The sequence below is a fragment of the Oryza brachyantha genome, chromosome 1 (genome assembly GCF_000231095.2).
Source record: "Oryza brachyantha chromosome 1, ObraRS2, whole genome shotgun sequence".
Lineage (NCBI taxonomy): Eukaryota > Viridiplantae > Streptophyta > Magnoliopsida > Poales > Poaceae > Oryza > Oryza brachyantha.
The window spans coordinates 25455989-25473863 of record NC_023163.2 but is presented as its reverse complement, the minus strand read 5'-3'; the positions used below and the strand labels follow the sequence as shown (position 1 = coordinate 25473863).

General features: G+C 42.3%; 2 protein-coding genes across 2 annotated transcripts; both read right to left on the bottom strand.

Moving 5' to 3' along the window:
* Positions 1–2576: 2576 nt before the first annotated feature.
* On the bottom strand, positions 2577–6243 carry LOC102699910 (receptor-like serine/threonine-protein kinase SD1-8). The gene is made up of 6 exons (XM_006644748.2): positions 5409–6243; positions 3971–4329; positions 3646–3856; positions 3313–3550; positions 3080–3230; positions 2577–2994 (listed from the first exon to the last, which is right to left on the bottom strand). Exons 1-6 carry the CDS (start codon positions 6226–6228, stop codon positions 2698–2700), a joined length of 2076 nt encoding a protein of 691 aa, XP_006644811.2. The 5' UTR covers positions 6229–6243; the 3' UTR covers positions 2577–2697.
* Positions 6244–9248: 3005 nt separating this feature from the next.
* On the bottom strand, positions 9249–15456 carry LOC102699634 (G-type lectin S-receptor-like serine/threonine-protein kinase B120). The gene is made up of 7 exons (XM_040528404.1): positions 14220–15456; positions 14013–14114; positions 13718–13905; positions 10584–10794; positions 10245–10482; positions 9988–10138; positions 9249–9919 (listed from the first exon to the last, which is right to left on the bottom strand). The coding sequence occupies exons 1-7, from the start codon at positions 15454–15456 to the stop codon at positions 9620–9622; spliced, it is 2427 nt and encodes an 808-aa protein (XP_040384338.1). The 3' UTR covers positions 9249–9619.
* Positions 15457–17875: the final 2419 nt, after the last annotated feature.

Sequence of the window (17875 nt, the reverse complement as noted above, 5' to 3'; positions counted from 1 at the left end):
AGCCATTCATCATTTAAAGGAGACTTTAAAGTTTATTTCCTGTAATCTTAACCTATGCTAACAACTTAGATATACTTATATTTTTATAAAAATATTATTTTATGGATTGATTACAACTTTCAAAAAAAGTCAAATGATATATTTACAAACGAAAAATAATTTGTGAATAAAATTTTATGTGTATTCTTAACGATCTAAAAGCCAAGCCTTAAAAATAAACTTAATTAGGTGAAAAAGACCTCAGATCAACTCTAAATTCAAGGTTGAAAATTTAATTTTTGGCTTATAAGCATCACTAGGAGCGAAGAGATGGAGGTGATCCATATGTCACGTGCATGTATAACCCACTTTGTATAGTTATTTCAATAAACTATTATTGCCTGACAGCAACCAACTAACCCTTCTTATGTCATGCATGGTATAATTTAATGTTAACCATTTAAAAAAGTTTGAAAAGCGTGTCAATAAAACTCCATAATCCAACATACAACACCCTGATTTTCTAGGACGTTAAAACTAATTAATAAAAATCTAATTTTAAAAATCTTGGGCCTTTAATTTGTGCGTAACTAAGGATTAAGTGTCGAGATCTCGATTTCTTTTCTCTATAAATCCCTAAACTCCTCCAGAATTTTTATTCAAATTCAATATCTCGGATTTTGAATTTTGTAATTCAAAATTCATCTAAAAACACTCACAAATTTTCTCTGAAATTCCTTCAAGTGCTCTACCAAAAAATTCTCAAATTTCAAAGTTCAAATTGAAAAACTAAATTCCAAAGGCCAAATCTGGGGATTCCTATCCTTCTCACTATCCGGGCCTGGCCCAATTTATTCCCCCTTTCTCTCACTTCCTCTCTTCTCCTCTCCCCTCTCCTAGGCCGTCAACCCACTATCGTCCCCTCTCTCGTGCCGGCCTAGTCCACCAGCATGCTCCTAGAGCTCCTGAGTCGCGCGTGTCCATTGCAGAGGAACAATAGTGGCAAATCTTCATCATCAGCCTCGGCAAGTTGATGAGCGTTGACATCCGTATTCATAAGCTAAGGGACTTGGAGGGGGCCATCAGCCTTGCCCACAGGTTCGAGCAGCATGCGCTCATGGCAACCGACACGTCAATCACCCGAGCGACACAAAAGGGTAGGGAAGTGCTCACCAATAAGAGACGGGTAGAGTATGACCGGTGAGTATCTAGTGGGTTTATATGGGTAATATCTCGATAGATAAATAATTTAACAGAGAGTAATATAACTGATAAATTGCAATTATCATGAGCGGTTTAAAAAGCAACACAAATTATCATCAAGTTAGATAATTTCACCAAAATTCAAGATTTTAATGAACCAATAAAAAAGAAGTAATACATATGTCAAAATCACCATCTACGTGTATATCCGGTCAATATGAGTTCCTCACGAATAAAATATAAAATCGGACTATGATCATTGGTTTTTTTATCCAGGGCAGATGTACCAGGACGAAAAAAATGACCATACTGATATCAATTTGGCTAGGTACCGGTGGATACCCAGATCTAGAGGCGAAATTCGTATAAGATCAGTATGTGTTCCTCATAGATAAAATATAATATTTGCCTATAGTTCACTGGGTTTTCGTATCATGGGCAGACATGTCACAAACAAAAAAAATTATGCTTATACCTATATCCATTGAACCGGGTACCCGTGAATACATAGATTCGTGGCAAAATTTCCATCCTTGTGTCCACCCATCGGGCATCGCATCGGTAATGGATGAGCAAAACAGCTAGCCCAGCGCATCGGCCTCAGGTGCGTGTGCTCCGTAGGACGAGTGGAAACTGGAAAACCAAAAATGATAGTGCGGCTGAAACGGAAGAACCTTTGGTATCAAAAGCAGAGTTTTTTTTTTATATGAAATTTCACCGGGAGGAATAGACATCCCACCTGAATCGCGTTAAAAAAAGAGTCTTACAAGTACAGAAAAAGGGAGATGCAGTAAAGCCAGATCCCCAAACAAAAGAGAACCAAAATACAGGGGAAAACAGTGAAGAGAGGCTAGAGGACAGATACACCAAGCCGAGCAGAATTTGTCGATGTTGATCAGGTTGTCTCTCAGCCCAGAGATTCAGTTCTTCGTTGGCATACATCTTCAGTCTTTGGGTGGACGGAGGGAGGTGGCGAAAAACAACGTCGTGCCTGTGAATCCAAAGAAGCCAGAAGCAGAAGAGATAGAAAGTTTTGTAGTGCATGCTAGGCATTCTTTCCGCCGGTTTGCTTTGGTAAACTTGTTGCACTCTTGGAATGCCTAGATTTGTTTGTAGCCTTGACCAAAATTGTGCGGCGAAGCTGCAGTTGAAGAAGATGTGATCGCCATTTTCGTCAGCCCCATTGCATAGGTCGCATGAGCAGATTGCACTATTCCTTTGCACTTGAGGTTGTGTTTAGAGGGCAGCTTGTCTTTTGTCATCAAACAAGCAAAGAACTGCGCCTTTAGGGGCGCTTTGTTTCTCCAGACAAAACTCCAAAAGCAGAGGTTTTTCATGTTTGCAAGTCGTGACTCGTGACACACAGACCCGATAAACACATGGTTGCTCTCAAAAAATTGGATGCGGCAATTTGGAGTTGTAATCTTTACAGGTTTTTACACGTGTCGCAAGCTGTACAAGAGGCCTTTTTGTCAATGAAGCCTATGCTGTATAGACTAACAAAAATTTTCAAGACTACCTACACTCTATTGCAGTTATAGTCACACCGTTGGCGGTAAGGGTTTGTGATGAATCCGTGTCGGACGTGTGCCTCCCAATAGTTACTCCAGGCTCATTTGGCTCCGGCAATGTGGCGTTCTCACTGCCTAGCATCATGACGACCGAAGACATCAACGGTCTGTTCTTAGGTTGCACTTCAACGCACAGGAGAGCGATCTGGATGCATCTCAACACCTCACTGTAGTCAAAACTGCCACCCAATATTTGGTCCAGTAAATCAACGCTCCTGCCTTCTTTCCAAAGCAACCAAGCCTGTAAAATGAACAAATTTGCTATAAACATACTGTGACAGGAGATGAAAGATTACTTGCAAGAAGTAATAGTTGCCGGTACTAACATATCTGAGGAGGTTGAGATCGAGCTCGGCTTCATAGAAGCCTCGGTTCCGCCTGCCAGTGACGATCTCTAGCACAAGCACTCCAAAGCTATAGACATCGGATTTCATCGAGAACACACCATCCATTGCATATTCTGGAGACATGTAGCCACTGGACAAACAGCCCATATGTTAAGGCCAATTCTCGGAACAATATATGTATACATACACAAGGATCAGACAAGAAAACTCACTATGTTCCGATGACCTTTCTGGTGTATGCAGTTGTCTGATCACCTCCAAACATCCTTGCAATCCCAAAGTCTGAGATTTTGGGCACCATGTTTCTGTCTAACAACACGTTGCTTGCTTTCAGATCCCTGTGGATGATCCTAAACCTTGAATCTTCGTGCAGGTAGAGCAGACCCCGTGCAACCCCTAGAATGATCTCAAACCGTTTGCTCCATCTTAGCAGCTTACGTTTCCCTTCATCTGTTTAAAGTGTAAGCTGATCAGTTAAACACCATGTGCATTTAGAGCAAACTAGTTATGCAAACTTGCGTTTCTGCAAGTATATGTAAACTGACCAAATATGAATGTGTCTAGGCTCTGGTTGTGCATGTACTCGTACACGAGCATCCTCTCGTCGTCGTCGATGCAGCAGCCCAGTAGCCTGACAAGGTTCCTGTGCTGAAGCTTGGCAATTAGTTTCACCTCGTTCTTGAACTCCACAACCCCCTGTACCGATCTCCTAGACAACCTCTTCACGGCTACTTCTTGCCCATCCTCCAGCTTCCCCTGTAGATTCGTAGGCACAGAAGCAGCGGAATCACTAACCACATTCGTGACATTTGACCGCTTTAGTTCGATAAAAGCGATGTTTTGCGTGTTTGTCTGAATATTTTATCTTACCCTGTAAACCGGTCCGAATCCGCCTTCCCCAATCTTGTTGCTCGCGGCGAAGCCGTCCGTGGCGGCAACGATCGCCCCCAGATCAAGAAGCGGAAGGCCGAGATCCTTATCGTCGCACTCCCTCTTCTCGTCCCGCCGTTGATGATCCCGTGCTGCGCCTGCGCTCAAGGCAAGGTGCTGCTGGTTCCTGACCCTGAACGGGAGCACGTCGTCCCCGTCGCCGCCTGGCGCCGCCGTCCCGTTCCTTCTCGCCTTGTTCCTCCAAAACCAGCAGCAGCCAAGCGCTCCCAGGAGGAGAACGCCGGAAATGGTCGCGACGACGGCGATCACCGCGCTCCTGCTCGGGTGCCGGCTGTTAGCTGAAATCAAGCAGTGAGAACCCGGTAAAACACGTGTGTTTCTGCAGGCTTTAGACTTGTGTATATGAGTATATCGTGTTGGCCCCGCCTACGGAGCAGTCGCCTGAAAATTTTAGAACCATCAGTCGATTCTGTGGAACGTTGGATTTTCATCCAACGGCAACGGATGGAAGGGAATCCATGGACAAAACACAACCACTAAGATCTTTCCTCTCCTTAACGGTCACCATTATCGACTGACAAATCCTATATTTTCAGTCACCTGATCAATAGCAAAGGCGTATCGTGTTTATATGTTAGGTGTGATTTCTGAAAGCAGTTGTTACTTGCATGCCATTTAAATAGTTATAAAAAATATATAAAAATTTAACAAGATAGTTTAATATGAGTTATATCACTCTACCAACATGTAAGTTTAAATTCAACTTCTACAAGTTGTAGCAAAAATAACAAAAACAATTATGAATAAGCGTATAGTTAGTTTCAGTTTTGCATGTTTTTTTTCTACAACTTATAAAAGTTGAATTTAAACTTGCATATTTGTGGAGTGATATAACTAATATTTATCTATCTTATCAAAAATTTTCATATTTTTTGAAGACTATTTAGATGGCATACCAGCACACGTGTGCTAAAAACTGTTTCCCGTGATTTCTTAGAAATTCGTAAGTGTACTTTTATGGATTGCCCAGTGCTTGCTCTAAATTATCATATCCAGATCAAAAACCATTTTTTTGTAGTTGCGAGTCACTATCAAGTTGAGTGGTGTTGGACATTTGCTCGTTGAATGCCGTTTGGACTGCTGTCACTGCATGGCACCTAATACAGGGGGGAGAAATTAATGAATGGCGAACCCTGACTTAGTCTGCAAGCGGTAAAATTTGGCCGACATGCACCCATTTCTTGACTGAGAAAAATGACAGTGCTGAAGATCAACTAATAATGGTTTTTCTTAGACAAGTGAATGGGCTAGCGGCGCTAGCACACATGATTATATTTAGGAGAAAAATGAAACAGAAAAGGAAAACTGCGAGGACAAGGCGACGGACTACGTACTAATCAAAAGTAATTTTCCATACCTGCGGCATTCAAGGCGTCTATCTCGGACTGTGCGAGACGGATGTAGACATCCTGCACCACGCCGGAGTACTGCCTCATGTCCAGCAGATCGACGGCCCAGATGACGCACCCGCGGCTGATTCCGCCGCTCACGTTCGCCGCGGCGTACGCCCTGCAGCTGCAGTTGCGCAGGCACGCCTGCCTGCACTGGTCCAGCGTCATGCCGGCGTACACCGTCGCGTTCGTCGCCACCGGCAGCTTCATCCTGTTCACCGGCCAGAACCCGTCGCCGGCGGCGCCCCCGCAGGTAAGGTTGGTCGTCAGGACGCACCCGCCGGACGCGTCCCGGAGGCTCCACTGCTGCGGCGACCGCGGCTGGAACCCCGGCAGGCAGCTGCACAGCGTGGACGTGCTGGTGTCGCAGTAGCCGAACACACCGCACTTGGCGTAGCCGTCGCACGGGTCGGTCGGGTAGTACCAGAAGCTGCTCCACGAGCCGCTGATCCACACGAAGCGCTGCACTTGCCCCGCCGTTGCGTCCACGGTGAACCGAGAGAGCAGCTTCGGGTCGCGGATGGAGTAGCTGTAGTACGTCTCGTCAGGACTCGACACCACCGTGAAGGTGAAATCCTGGGACCTGAGGTCCGGCACACCGGTGAGCTCCGCGCCGTTCCACGGCCCGCTCGCGTAGATGCTCGTCGGGCCGTGGAAGAGGACGAACTCCGGCAGCCCTCCGAGGACGAGCTTGAACGTGTAGGAGCCCGGCGAGGGGTCAGACGAGCTTCGCCACGACGTGATGTTCCTGGTGATGCCGTTCTTGACGTCAACCCCGAGCTTCATGCCCGGGAGCAGGGTGTCCGTCGGGTAGTCGAAGCTCTGCCACGCCACACTGTTAGCAGAGCCGCTTCCGTCGGAGCTCAGGAGGAAATTGCCGTCGTCGAGGAGCCGAGCGGTGGCACCGGCGGTTACGTTCCTCGCCGGCGCCGGGGACGACCATACGGTGGTGTTCTGCCCGTCGACGACGACAACGCGGCCATCGGCGGAGAGCCTGGCGACGGCGGGAGCGTTGACGACCGGGTCTCGCCGGTTGGCGACCCACACGACGGTCTGGCCGGGGACGCTGGCGTACCAAATGCCGAGATACGTCCTGTCGTCGGTGGCGCCACTGGGGACGAAGAACCCGAGCTCAAAGACGCCACCGGCCGAGACGAGCGTCTGGTTGCCGGTGATGAACCCGGCCTGGCCGATGGAGTCTGAAGCGCTAGCTGGCCGGGCGAAGAAGGCAGCGGCGACGAAGAGCAGCGGGAGGAGAGAGCGCGGCGCACGTGTCGACATGCCCCCCCCCCCTCCCTCCTCTCGAATTCAGCACCAAAAAACGAGTAAACGACGACGTGTCTCAGTACATGGCGCCCGCCTGCCTGCCTAGTAGTAGCTCACACCGGCCGGCTGCACCGCGAGGCTGTGCGTGCGCGGGAGGGACTAGCTTCTCGCTAATCCGTTAGCCTCGGATCAGCGTGCGTCGTAGGAGATGAGATCACGAGAGAACTCGCTCTTACAGAGTCGCAGTCTTTGGGGGCTTTGGGCGTCACCGCGCGCGGCGCGGGAGCATATTTTGTTGTTAATCTCATTCGATTCCCCATGCAGCCGGTCGGCTGCATATGATATGCACGCAAGGTCAACGTTGGTGATTCGGTCACCTGAACTGTTCTCCTTAGGCGAGTTGGTGATGGACGATGGTCGTAGGCAGATCGAGCTTGATTGATTCAACTATTCTAGCTGGCCATCCACCGAACCTGTCACGGACTGTGATTCTCTGCTATTACGTTACTGCCACTTTTATTAATAGTTACTGAAATATGTTTATATGTTAGTGACCCGTAATATCGTAGTAGAGAATATAAAACCACGTGCCATGACTTCGTCTGCTAGACCGCGAGAACATGGTGAGGCGTGACTCAAAGCTGACCCTTTTGGTACACTATTAGCAGGCCTAGCTTTAATTACTTAGCACAAAACAGGGTGACGAGTGATATCCATCTCGTTTCTCGTTCAGTAGCCGTGCGTCCACGACATAATTAGGCACAGTTTGTTTATGGCGTGAATACATCGTGAACACAGACGGTCGGTAGGTGGTGGAGTTGAAGCTGCTGACTTGTGCCGCTCGATTCCAAGCATGAATTTGACTCTGCAGACGGTCAGATTAAACGAAGGTCGTCCTCATCCATTCATCCTTGCGATGGGCCACAACGTGTCAAGGAAGAAATGGCCTAAACGTATCGTCAACGTCATGCATACAATTCTCCCTCGTCTAAAATATAAGTACTTCTAGCGTTTTAAATTTGATCAAAAATTTATCATATTGATCACTTGTATATATTCAAATCTATCGATCTTACGCTCAAGCATCCGTAAAGTCTTTTCTTGTGTGCCTTAATAATTCAAATATGGGGAATAATTTTTACTAGTTGCATCTTGCATAACGACCATAACTCACCAACCAACTCAGTAATTAGCATAAGTAGGCCACATTCGACGGTAGATTAAGTAACTCACGCAGAAAATATAGGGACAAATTAATATATAATTAATTAATTATTAGCTATAAAAACATTAGAAATGGATTGATATGAATCTTTAGAACAATTTATATATATATAATTTAAAAAAACGTATAGTTTAACAGCTTGGGAAACAAGAGAATATAGGTGAGGAAGAAGGGTCACCGAACGTAACTGTAGATATAAAACTAAGATAGATTAGGGTAGGAATTGGGGATTTGAAAAAAAAGTTTGAGAAAGTTTTTGTTGGGGTGGGACAGAGGGACTAGAGGACGAAGAGAATAAGATCCTCTATAATATATAATATCTGACTTGTGTCACTAAAGTGTGAGCCTAGAGAGAGTTGATCCATATATTTGTGATACAAAGTCACAGGTGTCGACCTTTCGGGCAAGTTGTGCGACCATCTGGGCCCCGTCATATATTTATGCCACAACACATGTAAAAAATTATACATCGCTAGTGCATGCATATAGTCCCTTGGGTTACAAGACGACACAGTCTCCGCCACTGTAAAATCACTTGACTTTCTGTCGGAGCATTGTGTCCAAGGATTGATATAAGGATGATTGTTTAGCTTTTTATGAAAAAACTAAACGACATCTTTGCAAATAAAAATAATTTGTGAATAAAACTTTTATATGTGTATTCTTAGCGATCTAACAGTTAATGCTGCAAAATAAACTTTCATATAAAAACCCTAAATTCAACTTCAAATTTAAGTTTAAAATTTAAATTCTAGCTTATAAGCATATGCAGAAGCAATAAGATTGAGAAGATAAGAGTGCTATGATGATTGTCCTCGTCATATATGGGTGTGCTTTCATTACCATTTTAAAAGTTCATGGATTTATTGTCAGGCTTCCTAATCCTAGCACATGTTAAAAGGCACACCCATGGCCGTGAGAGTGTTCGCGAATTAAGAAAAGAATCATTCGGATTGGGGAGTTGTCGAGTAGAACCAGAGGAATATCCAGCTGCGGCTGCTGCTGCCCAATCTAATGAACAGGTCTGAAGAATATCAACATCAAAAGGCAAAAGCCAGTAGCCAATAGCCGCCCACATCTCGGCATGGTTTACGACTTCACAAGTTGAAAGTCATAACCTCGAACAAAACTGTGATACAGTTTTTAACTTTGAAGAACAAAGGGTCGTCATAGCGTGTGCCACCTCCATTTTAAAAGATATGGTATATTTTGTTTTTGCTAGGTAAAAAAACATCGTTTAGCAATTCAAAAGGCATGTACACAAGCCATGGAAGAAACCTAGAATAATAAATGAGAAAGAACATAGCCTAGTTCTATATATCTTCATATCGTTTGTGAGATATCTAAAGACCAGAAAAAAGAAATACTCTATAAGACTCACATGAATACTAAGGAACGTAGTAAGACTGGAAGGTCTTACAAAATAAAATGAAGTGGAGGGAGTGTGTAACACAGTTAGAGAAACTTAAAGAATTCGGCCATTTGTAGAATTTCTATCCTGGTTTATCCAAACTGCCGAACGAACTACGTAACTGTCTTTATACTATGCCACAGTGAAACTCTCCTATTTTTATACTTTCCTTTTTCATCAATAAGCATGCCCGGTTATTAGAATGGGAATACACGACGCCAGATGGATTTGATCAAGGTTAAGAACAGCAGATGCTGCAGAGGTGGAGATGATTATTATCTACCCTCCAGATCAGTAATTGTTATTGCATTCTGAGAAAAGGATCCATCTTGGACATCCATTTCGGTTGGAAGCACAATGGAGAGGAAAGCAGGCTGCTTAGGATCAGGCAAGGTCATGCTTTCGCTAGTAAGCATTGAGATGACATCGTTCATAGTGGGACGATCAGCAGCATTTTCTTGGACGTGCATCAGGCCAACTTGAACACATCTCAGTACCCTATGCTCAGGGTATGCATCACGCGGGGTTGGATCAACGAGATCAGACCATCTGCCTTCTCTCCATAATTCCCAAGCCTGAAAAGTTCAGTTCAGTTTGCGATTTATTTGTGAAAAATTGTTTCAGAAATATTGGGACTACTGACATGACCAAGAAGGTTAAGAGAGCGCCCACGCCGGTGGGATCCTGCATTTCTTGTTCCGCTGATGATCTCCAAAAGTAATACCCCAAAGCTAAACACATCAGACTTAACTGAGAAAATGCCTTCCATCGCATATTCAGGAGCCATGTAACCGCTGAAATGAAAAACAGTAGTCCAGTAAATTTAATATTCATTTGCCAATGCACCTAATGTTCAATGTATATATTGTCGAATGCAAATTTGAAGTAGGCAGCACTTACTATGTCCCAACAACTCTGGTTGTATTAGCTTGAGTTTCTTTAGCGCCAAATATTCTCGCCATGCCAAAATCAGAGATTTTAGGGTTCATATCAATGTCTAACAGAATGTTGCTTGCTTTCAAGTCCCTATGAATAATTCTCAGTCTAGAATGCTTGTGAAGATAAAGAAGACCATGAGCAATTCCTTCAATTATATGTATTCTCTTTGCCCAATCCAATACTATCCGTCTTGATTTTTCTTTAAGAAGAGACAAACTAGTTATTCAAAGAAAGCTATTGGGAAGGGATAAGGGGTGAGAGATAAAGGACATAAGTTAAAAAAGAAAAAAGAGCACACACCAAAGAGGAAGAAATCCAAGCTTTTATTTGGCATGTACTCGTACATAAGTATCTTTTCTTCCCCTTGGATGCAGCAGCCTAAAAGCCTAACCAAATTTACGTGTTGAAGTTTGGCTATCAGCAGGACCTCATTCTTAAACTCAACTAACCCTTGTCCTGAATTTGTTGCAAGTCTCTTGACAGCAATATCCTGCCCATCAGGTAAGTTGCCCTGGATAATAGTTTCGTGAGGGTTAAATATTAGAGACTGCAGGGATATCTTAAAATAGTTCAAGGAAAAATAACTGAATGCCACAGAACTTGCAACTTGGCGACCCAGTGCTCTTAAATCTAAGATATATTTGAGCGCCTGAAAAGTTCAGTGCACCGAGGTTTAGCAAGCAATGGCTGGGGCAGAGATCTTAGGGGGGCCTTATCAACTCAGGCGCTGGCAGAATATTTACAAACCTGGGACCAAGTGGTACAAGTACAACTGCAAGGAGGCGAGCGTGACAAGAGAGTTTGGAAGTTTTCCAATGATGGCATCTTTTCAGTCCATGCGGCCTACGGCTGGTTTTTTGTGACCAACACAACAGTGAGGGCGGGCAGGATGATATGGCACACGAGAGCTCCAACAAAAGTACGTTTCTTTCTCTGGTTGCTGCTAAAAGGGAAGTGCCTAACAGCTGATAATCTGATGAAAAGAGGGTGGCCGAACCAAGCTTCATGCCCGTTATGTCTCCGCCATGATGAAGACTGCAGGCATCTGGCTGTAGTCTGCTCTTACAGCAACAGAGTTTGGAGGATGGTTCGTGGTTGGCTGCAGCTTGATTTTCCATCTTCCCGGGATTCAGAAATCTCCTTCGCAGACTGGTGGAGCAAGGCAAGGAAATCGTGTCGGAAGCGCTACAGGAAGAATTTTGATTCATTAGTGGCGCTTGTATGTTGGCTACTGTGGAAGGAGCGGAATGCCAGGGTCTTCAATCATACTAGTAAATCAGCAGCTCAATGCTTCCTGGGAATCAGAGAGGAATTTTCGATCTGGAAGGGAGCTGATTTTTTTAGAGAACCAGCAGGAATTGGCTAAGGATGGCTGGGTGTTAGCTGTCTTTCAGTTTTAGGCTTTTAGTCTTAACTTGGACTGTATTTTTACAGTTTTCTAGACTGACTGCTGTTTCTTTTGTATATTCCCCAATCTTAATGAAATTTGGGAGTCCATTCCTGGGCTTTTCCCGGCAAAAAAATATATATTTGAAAAAGAAAAGCATAGTTATTCACCTTTATCTTTTCGCCTTATATGCCAAAAATTGAATTCCCAACTTTAAATTTGGAGTTGATTTGAGGTTTTTTATTGAAGTTTATTTTTCAGCATTTGATTTTTTGTCATGAAGAATACTTATATAAAAGTTTTATTTATAAATTATTTTTTGTTTACAAATATATTGTTTGGCTTTTTCCATAAAAAAGCTAAACAATCACTCCCAAGCACAAACGAGTATGCATATTAAATAGAGGGGTGCTATGTTCAATTGTCCACAATTTGTTGCAAATAATCCTGTAAACACGTATCTAGTATTGGTAAGGGGAAAATGTCTACTTAACCCTCTGGGGTGGGTTTCGGAGATGGTTTTTACATGTTGACAGTGATGTTGAGTGGTTCTGACAAAGTCACATTTAAGACCAACTCAGCAACAAAAAATGTTTAACTAACAATCACGCTAGCCTCTATGTCCAAATGATGAGTAGGCCCTGCCAAGGGATTATTCAAGGGAAATTAAGCTTGTCTCTGATAACTTAATAAGTGGACGTTACTCTATTTTACATAAAGTGATGGTAATGTGTCAGGCATGTTATTTGACACAGTGTGGCAAAACTACCTCCTTACCACCGTAGGGGTTATTTAGTTGGCTTTGCATAGTTCAAGAGATAAAACTTCACTATGTACTTGAGACTAAGCCTGCTAATAGATTTCAATCCAATTCAAATCCACTACAATCCATCTGTTTACTATATTAGGATCCAATCCAATTTTGATTTTAACCCAACCCGCACCAAACTATTTGCTTAAAATTGATCCAATCAACTGTAAAAAAATGGATGTACCCTTTTTTTTGCCGGGTCAGCCAAAGGGCGGGCGACCAAATTTCATTCAGAGAGGGTGAAAGGATGTACATTAATGATTACAATCGACACAGCTTGGATTCGAAGCCTCACTTCTACCTATTTAATTGATATTAGGTCATTTCCTAATATTTAAGTTTTTTGGATGTACCCACTTGATATGTATAAACTCGGACCTAAAACTTTAAAACTCGCGTTCACGCTATAAAAATTTATCAAAATTGACTGAAAATTGGTAGGATGATTTATTATGTATAAGAGTATCTTTGTGCAAATTTTGATCAATTTCTACATGTGGGTCCAATATATGTTTATTCTCTTGTCTATTAGACATACAATTAAAGGATCCATTTGTCCTCCACGGGTCAAATCCATTTCGAACCCGAAATCACAAGGTTTAAGAGGGCTGGACAAAGAAGCATACTTCACAAGGTTTACTTAGATTTTTTTCTTTTACTAGTTAAGTAATGAGATAGGAGAGATGAAGCTCTGGATGTGGTAAATCACTACCCATAGACAACTTCGCTAAGTTTACTATGCTTACACCACGCTAGCACTTATTCCCCACCAAGCAAAAAATACTCCCTTCCCTCCAGTCCCTCGTTCTTGCCTATTTCTTTCTCACACCAACTCAATTTTGCCCTCTTGCTCCCTACTGATTCAGTAATATATACCCACCTACTTAACTTCCCCTATACCCCTTCCAACAACAATGGCAATGAGCTTTGGTTGCAACATCAATTACAGCAAGCTTACAAGTTAGCAAGCTACCATATTTGACCACTTCCTTGAACAAACTCTGTTGTGCTTGCAAACTGGCGATACTTAAACAAACTGATCAACTTGAGTTATATTAGACGTGTAACATAAATCTATTACATTATATTACCTTGGTTTGTGGTGAAAATTACCTTATATGCTTGAGTTTAAAGGGAAAAAAGACACTCCTAACTCCTAAGCCACTACACCTCAAGTTAACTTTACTTCTATGACGTTGCCATTGTCAAATAGTATGAAGTTGAAGAAAAGGCTACCTTGTACACAGGACCAAACCCCCCTTCTCCAAGCTTGTTTTGAGCAGAAAAGTTGTTGGTGAAATTTGCTATTTGAGAGAAGGAAAACAGCATAAACTGAGAACCTGTTTCTTCACTCTCCCAGAGTTTGAATGCACTGTTCGTATCGAGAGCCATCAAGGAGTGGTGAGCATGTAATTTTTCTTTACCTGATGCATAATGACAAGATAATCCTCCCTACATGTTAGACCTGTTGTGCATTGTTATTGCAAGAATTTTCAATCAATTTGCAGTTATGATGAGTTCATATTGGTACCTTTGTTTTGACGCCGCCTTCTCCAAATAACAAAGTAAATAAAGCAAAAGAAAAGAAGTGCAACAGATGGAATCACACCCGCCATCCAAAGCATTTTTTGATCTGTGCGTAACAAATTTGATATCATAAACAATTATACATTCAGATAACCGTGTCTACACATGACATATAGCTCTTGTGTAGTCTTTCTACAAATACAATATTTACCTGATGCTGCCAGACGAAGGAATATGGTTCCTGCACCATCAACATCATAACCAACCTGCAAGTTTGTAAGATTACCATACCACAAGCTGCAGCCATTCAACTGCGAATAAGCATAAGCTATACAAGAACAGTCCTCCAAACATGCCCGTTTGCATTCACTAGGACCCATAACAGGCAGCTTCTTTCTATTATCAGGTGCTCGTATATTAGGAATCACAAAGAACTCGTCATTGAAACATTGCAGCTCGATCTCCCTCGTGCAGCCTTCCCTGGTATATCCATTAGAATATGCTATTGTGTCCTGTGGCACAAATCCGCTTGCACAAGAACACTTAGGCACTGCACTGTCATTGCATATACCAAAAGCTCCACATAGGTTAGGAAAATCACAAGCAACAGGTTGTCTCCATAACAAACTCCATGATTTTGTGAGAGAATCAAACTGCATGATGCCTAATGATCCAGTTGAATTCAAAACAATCTTTGTCATCCTATCAGATGGGTTGGCAGAGTATGTGCAAGAGATGTCATCAGTAGAATTACTACATTTGAAGAAAATAGGGATGGTTCTAAAAAATTTTAATTCTGGAATGAAAGAAAGCATGTCACCGTTCCAGTGTCCACTGGTCCAATATTTATTCCCTCTCCACCAGGTAATGAATTGTGATAGCCCAGAAGGATCCATTCCAAGTTTGTAGTCTCCCACTGCTGGTTCATCATTGCTCCTCCATGAAATGAGCGTTTGGTTTGTTGTCCTCAGACCAATCTTCATTTCTGGAAGCCATGTATCAGTAGGAGAGTCAAAACTCTGCCATATATACCTTGATGGGTTAGCCATGCTGCTCAGGACAAGATTACCAGAATCCAGGATTGTGGCTTTCATGTCTTTGGCTCCCTGTCCAGAACCCACTATGAGTGATCTGCCGCCATGCACAATTACCAGGTTTCCATTACTATCAAACATAAGGACTCCTGAAGTATCTGTTAGTGGTTCATTCCTGTTACCAACCCATACGATTGTTCTATTTCCTGGGTTGTTATGCCATATACCAACATATCGATGGGTTGGAGCTCCAGGGCTAAAGAAGCCAAGAACAAATACATTTTTCATGGAAACTATGGTCTGCCCATCTGAAAGTGATTCATTTACAGAGATGTTGTCTCTTCCTAAACATCTTGCTAACCACAAAGATATAATCAGCAAAGTAATACTGAAGGAGCTCTTTGTCCACATCATGACTGCCTTCAAGGCCCAAGAAGCTAGTTTTGAACCAAAATAAGTTGTATTTTAAAGACAGTTTGGTAACAGAAAATACAAACACTAAAGAAGGAGATTGACAAGGAGGAATAAGAAAGCAATGCAAGCATATTCACATACCTTCAGATTCATCCAAATGGCAGGTTCGAAATAAAGCATGGAAATTTCATGCACCACAGTCCCAAAAAAACAGAACTTCTCTGGACAATCTTACATTGAGAGTTGTCAGCTTGAACTTCATAAGGTGTTTAAGTATGAAGTCTATGTTGAAGACTAGCGGTCAACACATGCCAAGGGAAGTAATCTATACATGAAATTGAAGACCAATGAGGCCATCTTTGTTTTAATAAATGTTGTTTTCCTTTTTGACTAGGTCAAGATGGGTGCACCTCTTCTGGCTCAACAGCTTAATTATCGACCATGTGACTAACTCTTTGGACTCTTCTCATCTCCACCGTGGTTTCTTCTTACTTGACTTCTTCATTGTGGCACCATCAGGCCAATTTTCCAATGGCCAATCAAGCACGCCACTAGTTGTTACGGGCGGGAGACAATGCTCTGGTGTGACTCACAGATAATCCCACCCATACGTGAACAGGAATAATTGGGGAATAAACAGCCCATCAAAGTTTCCACTTGAGATGTTTGACTAAGTACTTGGTACCATTGGCGTACAAAATTCCCGCCCGTTGATCTGCACCAATATGTTGTCTACATTTGAGAAAATCTAGACAATACGCTGTCTACATTTGATAAACGTTGATCTGCACCACAATATGTTGTCTACACTTGAGAAAAGATATACAGAGAATATAATCAATTCCAGCGCTTCACTCTTCCACCAACTTCGTTGTGTTGTAAATTGTAATAGTATCTCCCTTCTCCCCCATCGGTTCAGTCCCTTTCCTTCCATCGCCGAGCTCTATAACCACTTTTTTTTTTGTTGCAAATCTGGTGCGCCAGTCTCCATCTGCAGGAGCAGTTCACCAAAAACAAAGCATTCACAAAACCCGAGCGCCTGCAGGCATTCGCCCTTGCGGACAAGACGATACTACGAAACCGAAAAGTGGCGCTTGGATGGAACGATAGGACATCACTAGGTCCTGAGCGCGATGACATCACCTCACCTGCGCTTCCGCCGCCGCCGCCGCCGCAGACGACGACGACGAGGAGGAGCCATGGCGGAGCTGGTCCAAAGCGCATGGCCTTCGGGGACAGCTTTCCCAGCCGCTGGTTGTGCCTGTGAGGTATAGTAACCAATCTGGGCCTGTCAACCTACTGGCCTAACAATATTTGGCCCACAAATCGATGTAAGCGTGGCTCGGCAGAAGTTGGTGGGCTTGCGGCCCAACATTGGGAATTTGGGCTGTCGAAAAGCTGAGTCCATCTCACAAGAAAAAGGTAAGAGTCCATTACACAATGACCCACGCGAAATTTCCGTTCTTTGGATCAAGCGATGGGTAAGCACTAAGCTCAAGGATACAGCCTGCCGGCCTGCACAGATTACATGGGTAGCATAGTTATATATTGTATATAGAAAAAGTCTATCTTACCTCCCAAATATATTTTATTGCAGCGCTTAATACCTAAATTATTTTTGACTCACTTTTACACCCCCGAACTATGCAAAACTGTTCACTTTACTCTCTAACACAACTTCTATTTATTCTTTTTCTCTATATTGGTCTAGAATTTTGTTATGATGATAACATATATTACAACTTATGTCTCACCAACATTTTAGAATTTATCGAACTGTTTACGTAGGTTGAAGCACCTTAGATTGATTTAAACATCAATATTGAATAGTGATGAAAAAATTGATATTATTTAAAAACTTTGGTAATGATATCATCTATGGCTCTAAAATATTCACTTTAAAATATAACTTGTATTAACAATTTTCAATAGTTTATGGGGTAAAATAAGCTAAAAAGTAGTATAAGGGATTAATGGTCCAATGAATTAGTCCAGGTGGGTAAAATAGATTTTCGTTCTCTTGTATATATACATAAGTTCTTACCTTGATATTGATTATTTTTAATTTAATTTAATTTCAGATTTGCCTACATTGTATTTCTACGTGGAACCACATTTCACTTTTATTTATTTTTTAATTCCCAGTTTTTATTTATATTGTATTCAAAATTGTATTTGTACATAAACATTTTTACGTACTATTTATTTTTTTAATTTAAATTTAGATACTTATAAAGTATATTTATATGTCAATTCTCTCTTAATTTTATTTATTTCTAACCAAAATTTCATATGTTTCCAAATGAAAAATTGCACTTATAGATGGACTTGTTAATTATTTTTTTGTTTTTAATCCAAAATTTTGGATTCTTTTTTTATATATTATATTTACACATGAACTTTTCTATTTTTATTTCTA